This window comes from Leptodactylus fuscus, chromosome 2, assembly GCF_031893055.1.
Source record: "Leptodactylus fuscus isolate aLepFus1 chromosome 2, aLepFus1.hap2, whole genome shotgun sequence".
In the NCBI taxonomy this organism is placed as follows: domain Eukaryota; kingdom Metazoa; phylum Chordata; class Amphibia; order Anura; family Leptodactylidae; genus Leptodactylus; species Leptodactylus fuscus.
Genome location: NC_134266.1, coordinates 85960741 through 85975603, shown reverse-complemented (window position 1 = coordinate 85975603; position 14863 = coordinate 85960741). Strand labels below are relative to the sequence as shown.

The 14863-nt window shown below is 43.4% G+C and overlaps 1 protein-coding gene across 1 annotated transcript; it reads left to right on the top strand.

The window, feature by feature from the left end:
* The first annotated feature begins 1202 nt into the window (after window positions 1–1202).
* BCAS2 (BCAS2 pre-mRNA processing factor) lies at window positions 1203–10208 on the top strand. Its single transcript, XM_075264199.1, has 7 exons — window positions 1203–1306; window positions 2609–2701; window positions 3285–3355; window positions 6445–6606; window positions 6703–6753; window positions 8561–8641; window positions 9793–10208. Exons 1-7 carry the CDS (start codon window positions 1214–1216, stop codon window positions 9911–9913), a joined length of 672 nt encoding a protein of 223 aa, XP_075120300.1. The 5' UTR covers window positions 1203–1213; the 3' UTR covers window positions 9914–10208.
* The last annotated feature ends 4655 nt before the right edge of the window (window positions 10209–14863 follow it).

Here is a 14863-nt window from a genome sequence, read left to right as displayed (position 1 = left end):
GTGAATAGGGCCCGTAACGGCCTATTAAAAAAACAAAACGCAGCGGTAACGGCTGTCACCGGGCCCCCTAATGGCCCGGGCCCTGTGGCAGCCGCCTCCGCTGCCTCTACGGTAGTTACGCCCCTGTTTATATGTGTTCTAGGGAAAGGGGAGTGATTTGAATTTTTAAAACTTTTTAATTTTTTAAATTTCTTTTTGCATTTACTAGACCCCCTATGGGTCTGATCACTAATGCAATGCATTACAAAAAACTGTCATTTCTTTTGCAGGCTGCATAGAGCAGCCAGCAAAAGAAAATCACTGCAGAGCAGCCAGGGAACCTTTACAAGGCTCCCAGCAGTCATGCCAACGTGATGTCAGCCCTGGAGCATGCTCCTGGTGCTGGCAATCACTGGCAAAATGGCCTAGGCGCCTGAGGGGTTGATGCCTACGATCGGCGCGGGCACCGACCGGAGGCATTAGTGCTGGGTGTCTACTGTGACGGTAGACACCCAGCAGCTATTGCGACCGCCTGACTCCCGGGTGGCCGCTATAGTTAAACAACCAGCGCCCGCAAACTATCATCTCGAGGGCCACAGTTGGCCCGCGAGTTTGAGACCCCTGCCATAGACTATAATATGGTCCATGTGTTTTCCATGCGGTGTCCCCAGGAATCATGTGGAGAGAAAAGTACTGCTTGAAATACTTTTCTCTCCACATGACTTGTGCGGACACCAGAAAACACAGAGACCCCATTATAGTCTATGGAATCTGTGTGCTTTCATTGCTCACCGCTTTTTAAAGCATTCGGTATTCCGTTCTAAGGGTTCCCAAGTGGACTCCCCAAACAGAATACTGACCGAATATGTGATCCAGGCCTAAGACCAATGTGAAGTCTTTTCAAAGAGGTTTCCACTGAAGAAATGCCCATAAGAGTGACCTTATGGATAAGGGATGAGTGTATACAGATACCTGCACTAGGCCTCAAGATCCACCGTCCTTTACTCTGAGGAAATGAATAAAAACTAAAATACATTTGTTCGCATTGTCCATGCCTGTGTGTATTTTATACAAACACGGGAGCCGCCGGGAATAAGTCACGTGTCACAACATCTACATGCCGGCCAATCAACAAGCAGCTTCAGCTCCCAATGCTGCAACCAACAAAGTAATCTGTACAACTCGTTACGTCAGTAGCGCGCATGCGTCTTTAGTTCTTCTGCCCGGTTTCAAGATGGCGGGGACTAACCTTGTGGCAGGAGATGCGGTAGTGGACGCGTTACCGTATTTTGACCAAGGATACGATGCTCCGGGAGTGCGGGAAGCGGTGAGTGCGGTTTTAGTTGCAGAGGAGTCTGTGCAGACTTTAGATAAACGCGATAGTAATATTACCCACACGTGGCGCTGCTTCAGTTTCTGTCCCGTCCCAGCGCTGCTTCATCTGTTTTAACGTACAGTCCCGGATCTTGAGGCCGGTGTGTAGTGTCTGTAGGGCTATTGTATGTGTAATAGGAAGTGTCCTCAATAAACCATGCCAGTCAGACCATGGTGCCAATACAAGTGTGTGTGGTGCCACATTAATAATAATATATTCACACAGTATATTTTGGAGAGGAGTTTCAGGTGCTCCCAATCTGCCTCCCATTGTCTCCCATGAAGGATGCTTCTTTTTGCAGCATAGGAAAAAATGAAGTTTCCTGCATGATCTTGCCCCTGACCTACACATGGCTGATTTTTCTTGCTGGATAATAAGACTGGCATTTGCAGAAACCTGTGGTCTTGGATTTTCCGTTTGTACTGCTGTGGATCCGCACACTGATCGGCCCCATTCAATAGGTTTAATCCGCAGTGGATCTTGCTGCAGCTTTGTGAGAAAACTGCTTCAGTATATGTCAGTTCTTTCCTTTTCCGTGACCTGGATTGGAATTTAAACCTGTGGGGTGTTCACACTTTTTGTGTTGATTTTGGAAGACCAGAAACAGCTGGCCCTGTACGCTGTGTAGTGGCTATGCCACAGTACTGACACAGTATATGGAGTGGTTGCTTTGTGTATACTGCATCAGTTGATATGTGGGGTTGTTGGATCCCCCCCTTATATGATTTTAATGATGACTCTTAAGCTTAAGGCCCTACAGGGCGACCTGCAGCAAAAAAACGCTGCGGGAAAATCTGCGGTGGCAATGAATAGCAGTTATTCCCGCAGCGATTTTTTTATTTTTTCCTCTGCTGAGTTTCTGCTTCAATTATACCTGTAAGGAAACCGCTGTGGTTTCTGTAGGTATAATTGACATCTTCTGACTTTCAAAACCACGACAGTTTTGGAAATCGCCACATGTCCACAGCACGTATTTTAACGCAAAGTCGGGTTGGGATTCTAGCAAATTCCGTCTACTTTGCTGTGAAAGTAAAGCAACGTGTTTTTTTCTGTGCTGTTTCTGCCACAGGCAAACCACTGTGTTTACACCATGTGGGGCCCCAGTTTAATGGGGTTTTCTGGGCTAAAATTGTTGGTGACCTGTCTTAAAATATATCATCAATGTCTATTCGGTGAGTCGGTGGTGCGACATCAGCGTTTATTGAACATATATAATCTGATCTTATTTTCTGCATTTATTTCTTCTATATGTAGGCAGCTGCACTCGTGGAAGAGGAAACCAGGCGATATCGCCCAACCAAAAATTACCTGAGTTATTTACCTACTCCAGACTACGCTCTATTTGAGGTATGGATCTAGATCAGTGCCTCAAGTATCCATAGGATCTGTGAATGTTTTGAGATTGTATTTTAGTAGCATAGTTAAAGAGGACCTTTCATCATATTGGGCACAGGCAGTTCTATATACTGCTGGAAAGCTGACAGTGCGCTGAATTCAGCACACTGTTGGCTTTCCCGATCTGTGCCCCAGGTAAAGCGCTATCGGTCCTGGTACCGTAGCGCTTTACAGTCAGAAGGGCGTTTCTGACAGTTAGCCAGGGACGCCCTTCTGCCCAGCAGCGCCTATCGCGCTGTACTGTGGAGCGGGGAGGAACTCCCCCTCCCTCTCCTGATAACACTCGTCTACGGACGAGCTGTGTGAGCAGAGGGAGGGGGCGTTCTCCCCGCTCACACAGTACAGTGCGATAGGTGCTGCTGGGCAGAAGGGCGTCCCTGGCTAACTGTCAGAAACGCCCTTATGCCCAATATGATGAAAGGTCCTCTTTAATTGTTTTGTTTTTTCATTTATTTTCTAGTGCTACCATGTATATGACATTCACTTGTAACCAGTTAACAGAGGTTTTAATTTGTTTATTTTTTTGCCTTTCTAGACAGAAATAATGAGAAATGAGTTTGAAAGACTAGCTGCTCGCCAGCCGCTTGAGCTTCTCAGCATGAAGAGGCAAGTCATAGGTGTTTTTAAAATCAAGCTTTGCATTTCTTTTTTGTAATTTTTTTTTTTTTTTAAAGGAAGTCTGTCAGCAGAAAAGAAAGATCTCAAACTAATGACAGTACCTTGAATGGTCGCTTCTACATTTTTCAAAGACCACTTTCTTAGGGTATGTTCACAAGGGTTTTTTTGCAGGCGGATTTTGACGCGGAATCCGCCTCAATATACACCTGTAAAAATGGCTCCCATTGACTTCAGTGAGAGTCGCTCGCTTTTTTTTTTTTTCTGCTAGCGAGTTGCAGAAAAAAGAAGCGAAATTACCTATACTGTATTTTCCGGACTATAAGGCGCACATAAAAACCTACGATTTACTCAGAAATCGTAAGTGCGGCTTATAGTCCGGTGCGCCTTATATATGGATGGAAGCGGCGGCAAAGTCTGCGTGCCGCTTCCATACATACATAAAAGGCACCGTAAGGGTGCATTCACACTACGGAACGCCGGCGTGTATCACAGCCGTACACGCCGGTGTTACAGCAGGGCTGCCGGACACTTCCTATTCATTTCTATGGGAGCCGGCATGCGAGCGCTCCCCATAGAAATGAATGGACAGACACTTCCCATTCATTTCTATGGGAGCCGGCATGCGAGCGCTCCCCATAGAAATGAATGGACAGACACTTCCCATTCATTTCTATGGGAGCCGGCATGCGAGCGCTCCCCATAGAAATGAATGGACAGACACTTCCCATTCATTTCTATGGGGAGCGCTCGCATGCCGGCTCCCATAGAAATGAATGGGAAGTGTCTGTCCATTCATTTCTATGGGGAGCGCTCGCATGCCGGCTCCCATAGAAATGAATGGGAAGTGTCCGGCAGCCCTGCTGTCACGCCGGCCTGAAACAGAACGTGAAACTTACCGAGCGGTGCAGGGCGGGCGAATGGGCATTCAGGCCTCCTCTTCCTCCGATGTTCCGTCCTTCTCCTCCGGCGCTCGCGAACTAATGGCCTGGGCGCATGCGCAATATCATAATGCTTCTACTACTGCGCATGTGCCCAGGCCATTCTCAGTTATTGAGCGGCGGAGGAGGAGGACGGAACATCGGAGGAAGAGGAGGCCTGAATGCCCGCCCACCCTGCACCGCTCGGTAAGTTTCACATTCTGTTTCAGGCTTTTATTTTAAAACAGGGGGGGGGGCTGGTAGTTTAATCTAACTTTTACGGTTGGGCTCTATCAGCATGATTTTGCTGATAGAGCCCCTCCTCGCCTGCCGAGCGCTTCCAATAGAAGCGGCTGGCACGCGGGGGGTTAAGCGGCCGCTGGCAAAGTCTGCCTGCCGCCGCTTTCAATAACATATAATGCGCACCGGACTGCGGCTTATAGTCCGGTGCGCCTTATATATGAACCGAGACGGACTATAAGGCGCTCATGGGCAATGCGGCTTATAGTCCAGTGCGCCTTATAGTCCGTAAAATACGGTATTTCCATGGATTCCGCAGCTGAGTCAGCTGCGACTTCCACAGCTTGAGACGCGCTCTTGTTTAGGCCCATTCATTCGGGCCTAATCAGGAGCGGAATGCCGTGACAGAATGCTGGTGCACAGCATCGGCATCCAGTCATGGCTAGGCGCACGGAAGCCATTTTCCACCGTGTGAACATACCCTTATTCTGTGTTGCAACTCCTTTTTCATGAAAATCAGGATTTTACTCTTATGCAAGTTAGCGGAAAAGTGCCTTAGGATTATTTGCTTCTCCTGCTGGGGCTTCGCTTTCCACTCTAGATAACCACCCAACAACACCCCCATTGCTTCAATGATATCTCCACAAAGTTGTAATTGTCTGGATTGGCCATAGTAAACCATTAATGACTGTACCAAGCATGGCTGATGACGACAGGCTGCACACGAAAGAGCATTAGGGTTGGCTTCAGATGGAGGCAGCTGTAGGCGAAGTGGGAGATGTCATGCAAGCAATGGTGGTGTATTTGGGCAGCAGTTAGGGGCAAATACCTACTGGCAGTAGAAGAAATTCCCCTAAAGTACCACTCAACTAACTTGCATAAAAATAGAACCCTGATTTTCATGAAAATTGAGTTGCAATGCACAATAAGAATTGCATTTACCCATTTCTGCCATACAAATAGGGCTGTCATGTATATAAGAAATATAAATTGATTTCCATATTAATGTCAGTATTGCTGTATAAATTCCAATACACCATAAAATACAGTACAATGCAAGTACAACAGTTTTATACACTTGTATATAATCACTGTATCACAATGCTAAAATTCCACACATCCCACATGTATCAGCCTGGAGTCCAGCCTCTGATGCTGGGTTCACACCAGCGTATGGACTCTGTTATCAGGTTTCTGTCTTCTGCATGCAGAAGACAGAAACCTGTCATGCCGAGTCCGGCCGTGAGCGCCGGTGAGCGTTTTGAGCTCTCCGTGGCAAAACCGTTTTGTTTTTTTTTTAAACCGGACACAGAGTACTGCGTGTCCGGTTTAAAAAAAAAAAAAAAAAAAAACGGTTTTGCCGCGGAGAGCATAAAACGCTCACCGGCGCTCACAGCTGGACACTTTTCAAACCCATTCATTTGAATGGGTTTGGAAGGATTCTGGCAGGTTTCCATCTCCTGCCTTGTTTTGTGCAGGAAACGGAAACCCGCAGAACAGACTGCTGGGCGCAGATGTGAATGAGCCCTTAGAGGATGCATAGGTAGGATACACTTTTTAGCAACTTGTTATTCCTTATTATTGAGAAGTATAGCTGTAAGGGGTTTATGCAAGTATTTTATAATGTAATATCATTACTGAAATATCTTGAATTATGTCAAAATAAGAATTTGAGCTATTATTTAACATAGAGGAACTATTCTTTATGCCTTACAGAGTTTCATGCAATCCTATGGACTACAGCTGTCACTTGAGATATTACTAAGTAGCGCCACAGTTTTGATAATTAGTATATGTTAAGGAATTGGCATGCATGCAGCTACCATATGTTTAAAAGAAAAATTAGTTTTTTTTAGGTAAAGAATAACTCTGCTTACTCAAGTAATGTGATTTAATTTCATGGATTTTTTTTTTTTTAAGATATGAATTACCCGCCCCTTCATCTGGTCAGAGGAATGATATAACTACATGGCAGGAGTGTGTCAACAATTCAATGGCTCAGCTGGAGCATCAGGCTGTTCGTATAGAGAATCTGGAAATCATGTCTCAGCATGGCTGTAATGCTTGGAGAGTCTATAATGAGTGAGTTCAACTTGAAATGGTAGTGGTGAGTGACAATGTAGCAGTGGAGGGTGTTAATAAATTGAATCTCATTAACCCCCATATTTTCTATTTTAGAAATCTTGTTCGTATGATTGAATCTGCACAGAAGGATCTTCAGAAGTTAAGGTGAGTATGCAAGTTATCCTTACCAAAATAACAAAATAGAAAGTTTCAAGCCACTTGAGATGTTCTTCAAATTAGACCGTCCAGCTCATAAGAAAAGATTGACAGTATGAAGGACAGCATATTATACATGTAGACACACTGAGATAAGGGTGTATACATCTTCCTGCTATTTCATACAGTATTTTTATGCCCATCATCATCAATCCCTTCACTTTTTATATATAAACACTCATACAAAGAATCTAACACTCTGTATGTGTGGGAAAAGCAGAAGTCAGGCTAGATTCACATCAGCGCTCTCTTTCGTCTCCTTTTGTCCCCCATTGCACTTGAAAAATGCAAAGAAAAAATCCTGCCAGCAGGACTTTTCTATCCTCATTGTTTGGGCAGAAAGCTGGTGTGCCCCATTATAGTCTATGGGGTCCGCCGGCTTTTTCAGGTAACTGCTTTTTAAACGGGTTTGGTTTCCATTTTTCAGATCCCCAATTGGACCAGAAGAATGGAAACCCAAGTGCAGGTGTGAACCTAGCATTAAAGGGTTTTCAACATCTTAGGCTCTATTCACACAGAGTAACGCCAGGCGTCATTTGTGTGTAATTTGTGTGTCTTTTACGGCTGTCATAAAACGTTTACATAGAGTTCTATAGGAAAAGACGTCCGTCATTTACGGCCGTCATTTACGGCCGTCATTGTAATGACGGCCGGAAATTACAGACGTCTTTTCCTATAGAACTCTATGTAAACGTTTTATGACGGCCGTAAAAGACACACAAATGACGCCTGGCGTTACTCTGTGTGAATAGAGCCTTAGGGTTTCAGCTGCCGCTCTTTCTCCTTTCCTTTCCACTTCCTGGTTTTCAGCTCATTCCAACATCTTGGTCCATGGCTGTTTCTAAATTGAGGACATCACTAGATTTAGATACAGAGCTGACAACAGAGGCGCTGATCAAGAAACTTTTCTAGTCCTTATCTGTGGTCAGCAACTAAAAGCAATAAGCAGACAGAAACATAAAAGAATATAGATGGCTGTGAACATCATCAGCAGACCACTAGAGCTAGATAAAGATAAGTGGTCAGGTACCTAGGCAACCTAGGTATTACTCACCACCCCGCAATCACATTAGGCGGTCTGACAGTGGAGAGATATCGGTGCCGAAACTAACGGCACCAGTATCTCCAGGTCCATACTGGGAAAGCTGCTTTCTAGCGGTAATTAATACTGGGGGTGCCAGAGGACATGAAAGGTCCTCTTTAACTGTTAACTAGTGGGAAGGGGTTAAGCTATAATTTTAAATATGTTCCTAGAGATGGGAATACTGCTTTAAAATTTTAAGATAAATGTGCTAATGGTAAACTTTGCACTATACAGTTTATTGAAGAAAAAGGCTTCTTTCCTACCCCACCTACCCTGCACTGCCCTCTGTTTCTGAAAACACTGTTCAAATCTGCACTCAGTATATGGGGGATGAGCAGAGAGCAAAGAGATAAGAGGATTCTGCTAAAGCTTACAGTGAGGCTTTTATCTTCTCCTCTCTCCATAGACTTGTGTGCTGTAGCTCAAGCTGAGTACAAATTAGAACTGTGACTTCAGAGACATTGGTCAGTGGTGGGGACGGCAATAACAGGAGAAAGTAAATTTTTTCCTTATACTAATTTGTAACACTACTTATTTTGTTACCTCATGGTTTCCCTTCTGCTATATACATCACGTCGCTGTGAAGTGCTTGGATGAATGGTTCTTCGTAGAATAGTTCTGTTATTCTTCTATCACTATTTACATCATTCATTTCCATCTTATCTTGTTCAGAAAACGTATTCAGGACTTAAATTGGCAAAGGAAAAACTCACAACTTACATCTGGGGCCAAGCTGCGAGAAATGGAGTCAACGTGAGTTATTTTTGTGCATGTGTTATATTATGAAAATTATATAGATTGAATATGTTTGACTCCCTCTAATATCTGTAGTTCTGATCTCCATAATGGATTGAAACCATGAACACACTGCGGGCAAGAAAGATAGTGTGTGTGTTTTATGTCTTTTAAATAACTTTATTTGGTGAAAGTGATGTATATCCACTGGGCCCTTTGTCAAAGCTGTCTTGGTCACCCCAAATATTTGATTCACACCGTTCTTTAAATAGGCTAAAACAGGAAACACAACAACATGGTGAAAAGCATTACTCTCCCTTTAAATGTCCTGCAGCAATGGCCTGTACATCATCCACATGACCATTTCTGCACTGGTTTATATTAAATTATGCGTTGCATTTTCATGAAAATCAGTGGTTTATTCTTATGCAAGTTACACTGGATGGCATTTATAAGTGGTTATTTAGAGCAGAGAATGCTATTAGTTTGATACTGAATTTTCCTGTGGATAAACTCTCATGTTGCAAAATGCAGCCGAAATATATATATATTTTTTTTCTGCTATGTGTACATGGAATTAGCCAGAATTTCATTCACTTTGCCGATACTGTAAAATGCTGTTTTTTTTTTTTTTTTTCTGTGAAAGGAAAAATTCAGCAAAATAACGCAGCGTATACGATCCAGGCTCCCATTGAAATCAATGGGAGCTTTAACGGCACGCAAAGTCTCACACACCGTATACGTGCCAGATCACGCGGCACGTTACTCCGTGTGAATGGACCCTTAGGGTGTGACTAATATATTTCATTATTTTAGTCTCCTGCTCTTGACTCCCCCACTTCATAAAAAGCCTCCAACAATATACATATGCAGAAGGGGAAACACGGTGGCTCAGTGGTTAGCACTACAGCCTTGCAGCACTGGAGTCCTGGGTTCGAATCCCGCCAGGAACACCATCTGCAAGGAGTTTGTATGTTCTCCCCGTGTTTGCGTGGATTTCCTCCCATTCAACAAAGACATACTTAAATGGAAAAAAATGTACATTGTGATCCATATATGGGGCTCACAATCTACATTTAAGAAAAGAAAAAAAATATATACATATGCAGGTGCTGCTACTGAATACCCAGGTACTAAATTTCTCTTTTTATTTTTCCCCTCCATTATAGGTGGGTATCCCTTGTAAGTAAGAACTATGAGATTGAACGTGCAATTGTGCAGCTGGAGAATGAAATCAATCAGCTGAAGCAAAGGGATGGAGAAAACAAAGAAAATATTGAGAATTATTAAGTGTATGGATGATAGAACATTTCCACTTCACCTGTTCCTCCAGTTCATCTCTTCATCAGAAAGATTTGACCTCTATCCTTGACTGAGGACTTTGGATCTCACTGTGCTTCTATCTGTACTAAAGATCTGTGAAAGATGAATGTTAATCCAGTTTTCCTAGTCTTTCTATGATAGACTGGTAGATGTCGACTTTAGAAATATCTGAAAATTTCTACTATTTGGAGTTGGTTGCAAATGTGTGTTGCGGTTTGTTGTTCAATGTCGACAGGACACTATGTAATTGCATCATGCATTTGTTTTGTGTATTTTTTTATTTCAATAAATTTTAGTTGACATTTAAACAAGGAATAAGCCAGGGTTGTTGATCATGGTAATGCAGTGTTCACACTTGCGCCTGTGTCTGCCTGCTGGGTCTCCGTCGTATTCCTTGGGAAAACTTCATAGGGGACAGTTTTCTGGAGGTCAGTTTTAAAACCCATTCATTTAAATGGATTTTTAAAGCAAACTGCCAGTGTTTGTATACAGCCTTTCCGCGGGGAAACCATTTTTTTGGGGGGGACGGATGCAAAATTATGCATGTCTGAATAGGAGGCCGGACACGGGCGCAAGTGTGAACGCCCACAATCTGCAATAATAGCAAACCTAAATCAATAATAATAGTAATAAAGCATAGGTAAGACAACTGTAATACAGCAGTAGTGTTGTACAATACCCTACATTCTGAACACCTCAAAGAATATAATTGGTAAGAGACTCGATCCGTAGCATAGACAATGAAGGACAGGGAAGTGAGAGGAAGGTAAAATAACAAAGGCCTCGCTAAACAAGGTGCAATATTAGAACAGAACATCACAGAGGGGTCCCCAACCAATCATATGAGATATGGCAGTCATCAGTCTCGCAGAGCAAACATCCACCGATCCAAATCGATGACAGAGATCTTCATAAGGGGTATCAACTATGCATCAAATATAACACACACTTAACACATTAAGAGGCAACTGGAGGGGGGAACACTAATCCAACACTCCCAGTTAGCTCTGAACCGCTCCAAACGATCGTTACCACTGGTAAAGGTCTGTTCAGATTGGCAATTCGTTGTCACAGTCAGTTCCGACTTGAGTCAGATTTCCATCTGCGTACAATCAGTAAGCGGGCAGCACCTAGGATGTGACATAGTACTGTTTTAGCAAAGCTATCTCTGGTGTGAAACTTAGATCCTCATAGCTGATAATTGATGCCATAATATGTATACCAATGAGCCTTTTCCTCCACATCCTCTCCAACATTTAGGGGAACGTGGGGAAAAATTTAGCCAGGCAGAGAGGGTAATACCATCTCATCAGTAACTTGCTATACTGTTCCCAGTGTAAAGGACATACATGCTGTGGATCTCCTTGCAAATGGATTAGCCGCATAGGATGTCCGATCAAGTATTAGACCAGTATATTGTAAGTGAACTCTTCTGTCTGGTAAATGATATTGCGCCTGAAGCCTATGAAAGGGAGCCAGTACATCGCCCAAGTAGAGGTCGGATATAAACTGAACTCTGCACCTACTCCAAATAACAAGGGATCTTAAAGAGGACCTTTCATGTCCTCGGGCACATGCAGTTTTATATACTGATAGCTGAATTCAGCTCACTTTCGGCTTTTCCGTTATGTGGCCCGGGGCAAGAGATATCTGTACAGTTACCGATATCTCTTCACTGTTAGAAGGGTGTTTCTGACAGTCCAAGCGGCCTGTGAGGAACGCCCCTCCTGACAGCTTTCTAGCTATATATATAAGACCGCATGTGCTTGACGACATGAAAAGTCCTCTTTAAACGGAAGTACAGTAATTGGAGCCCCCCTGGGTAGAGTTTACCACAGTAGAGCAAATCATATGCTAAGCTTCCAGGATAGCTAAAATCGTAGGAGGCCTATAAGATGATAACAATGCCTCCCTTGTCTTAGTAAGAGGCCCTACCAAATTTTTTACTTGTGTCAGAGTGGCCTCAATTCTCAGACACATCTTGTCACGGTTGGATGTGAGTCAAAATTTAAGTTTGCCCAAAACTATAGCAGCATAATAGTGGCACAAATTAGGTACTTCCATCCACCCATGTACCCTACCCTTGGATAGGGTGCATGGATTTGCTATGATTCAAAATTAAATTAAGCATTTGCCTTTGAAAGCCACTAAAAACACTTCTAGATATCGGAATCATTAGGGTATGGTGATAATAAAGGATTTTCAGAAGAATCATCACTTTATAGAGTACTATTTGACCCATGCATATATGCTCACACTTAGCCAGATTAGTGAGTTCAGTGGACAGAAGACCAGGGAAATTAGCTTTAACAAGGTCCCTAGGGTCAGGGGTCAGCTTGATGCTCTGGTACGGTATAGAGTTAGGACACCATTGATAGGGGCAGGTCCTTTTAATGCATTGGATGGCATTCTGCGACATATTGATCCCCAAAATCTGGGACTTGGTCTCGTTTACTTTATAAAAAGTCAAAGTCTCAATTGAGGATAGGATATGCGATACAGTGGCCAACATTGTGTCCGTATAGGTAAGTGACAGGATTACATTGTCCGTAAATAAGTTAATTCTATGGTCATTAGATGCTGCCTGGACACCAGCAATGTCAGGGTGAGTCCTCATGACCTCAGCCAAAGGCTCCATTACCAATGAAAACATTAATGGAGGTAATGGATACCCCTGTTGAGTACCATTTGTAATACCCCAATAGCTAGGATTTGAGCTGATGGCACCGTATATAGTGCCTAAATAGCTGAGAAAATGGGATCGGCGAGGCCTAACATGTAACACCTCTAAAAGGTACCCCCCAATGCACTCTGCCAAACGCCCTCTACACATCCAAGGAAAGGAGCAGAGAAGGCGTCCGATGAGCGTGGGCAGCAGCGACCAGTGTAATCATCTGCCTCGTGCCATCCGATGCCTGTCTCCCCTTAGTCAATCCGAACTGGTAGTTTTTCAGGAGGGACAGTAAAATTTTAAAGGGGCTCTATCCTTGGAAAAAGTCTTTTTTAACTACAGTACCACCAAAGTGAATAAGATTTAATTTACACCATGCCACTGTGACAGCGCCAAATTTTGCATCGACTGATCCTAATAAAAACAGGAATACTTCCCCAGCGGCTTCCTGTTGGTATTAGGGGCAGGTTATGAAGATGTCTCCAATGTTTGGAGCTCTAACTTTTTTTTTTTTTTTTTAAACATCCCACCACACAGCATATGATCTACCTATTTATGGCCCTCACACAGTTTCTGTCCTCCTTTTATACTCTATACAGTATATATACACACACACACACTACATGACTCCTTTTTTGTTTGTTTGTTTTTTTAAAGCCCACCTGCGGTATATGATCCCCTTTTACTACGCTCCAGTCCTGGCCGCCCTCCGCTACCACTTCCAGGATGCGTTGTAGCCAATGCTGGAATGCTGTACATGGTGCCCTTCTTCGTTGTGGATCAGTGTGGAGGAGGAGGCAGTGCAGGACGATCAAGACAGGAGTGCAACAGGGGATTAAAAAGTAGCAACTTATTGCAATAACAAAATAAGTATCTGCTGATCTGTGTCACCCAAAATGATTCACCTGTGACATAAGTTCGCATCACTGTTCTAGTTGGTATGTGTGAAAATGTCAGGCAATGTAAAATAAAAAGTCTTGAAATATGAGCTCCCTCTAGTGGATAGAATTAATATGACTAGTATGGACTATGATGTATGTGTAAGGGGAACAGAGTTGGAAAAATGGGAGAAATAAGGGAGTAAAAGAAAAGGATTACAATATGGAAAATAGAAGCAATATTCAAAAAATAGGAAAATCAAACAATACAAAGCATAGTTATTACAGAGTATCTTGCCAATATGGAGTACTGATAATATCTGAGTGTTTCGGGATGTAGCTTTCATAGAACTAGGTTGTACTGCATGGAAAGTAAACTTAACAGAGGTAGGTAAAATAACTAATTGAAAAATTATTAAGTTATTTGGGTGAGAGACAATCCAGGTGGTTAATCAAAAAGTATTTCCTCTGTTGGACTGGTTGCACATTAACTTATCTCTGATGTGAGCCTGGTTTACCAACCTGTACATTGTCTTGGAATGGACTCCTAGCATTACAGTTAGGGCTCGTTCACATCTGCGCCCGGTCTCTGTTCTGCAGGTTTCCGTTTCCTGCACAAAACAGAGGCAGGAGACGGAAACCTGCAGGAGTCTCTCTCACCCATTCATTTCAATGGGTTTGAAAGATGTCCGTCCGTGAGCGGCGGTGAGGGTTTTATGCTCACCGCCGCAAAACCGTTTTTTTTTAAACCGGACACAGAGTCAGACATGCAGTACTCTGTGTCCGATTTAAAAAAAACGTTTTTTGTGGGGGAGAGCATAAAACGCTCACCGACGCTCACGGCAGGACCCAATCTGACAGGTTTCCGTCTTCTGCATGCAGAAGACGGAAACCACAGAACGGAGACCCAAACACTAGTGTGAACCTAGCGTTACATCTGATAGCAGCAATACACTGTTGTGTTCCTGACACTGACACAAGCGAATACTCTTCCAGCAGTGCTGGTGTTGGTGGCATCAGCTATGTGTGGTCATCTCCCCAAGTGTTTTTTTTTTTTATATATAAACCTCACCAAATGACAAATAAATGGCACTGTGCAAGATCTTCAAGCAAAAAATAGTAAAAACTTTCCCTTCACACTCTTTGACAGCTCTTTTGGCAAAATAGAATTGCCAGTGACAGGCAAAGTGAGGAAGACCATTGTAATCCTCTCCATGACCTTTCTTGTAGCCTAAATGCACACCTAGCACATGGTCACATACCTCCCAACTGTCCCGATTTCCGTAGGACATTCACGATTTCGATGTCCTGCCCCGCGGTCCCAGTCGGCGGGAGGTATGTCCCGGTTTCAACTCAGACCTGCATCCA

What these genes read in the sequence shown, in the direction of transcription:
- BCAS2 (XM_075264199.1), top strand. Translation starts at nt 1,214, where the DNA reads ATGGCGGGGACTAACCTTGTGGCAGGAGATGCGGTAGTGGACGCGTTA. An exon ending in GAGCTTCTCAGCATGAAGAG is followed by an intron (nt 3,356 to 6,444) that starts GCAAGTCATAGG and finishes TTTTTTTTTAAG; the next exon opens with ATATGAATTACCCGCCCCTT. An exon ending in AAGGATCTTCAGAAGTTAAG is followed by an intron (nt 6,754 to 8,560) that starts GTGAGTATGCAA and finishes TATCTTGTTCAG; the next exon opens with AAAACGTATTCAGGACTTAA.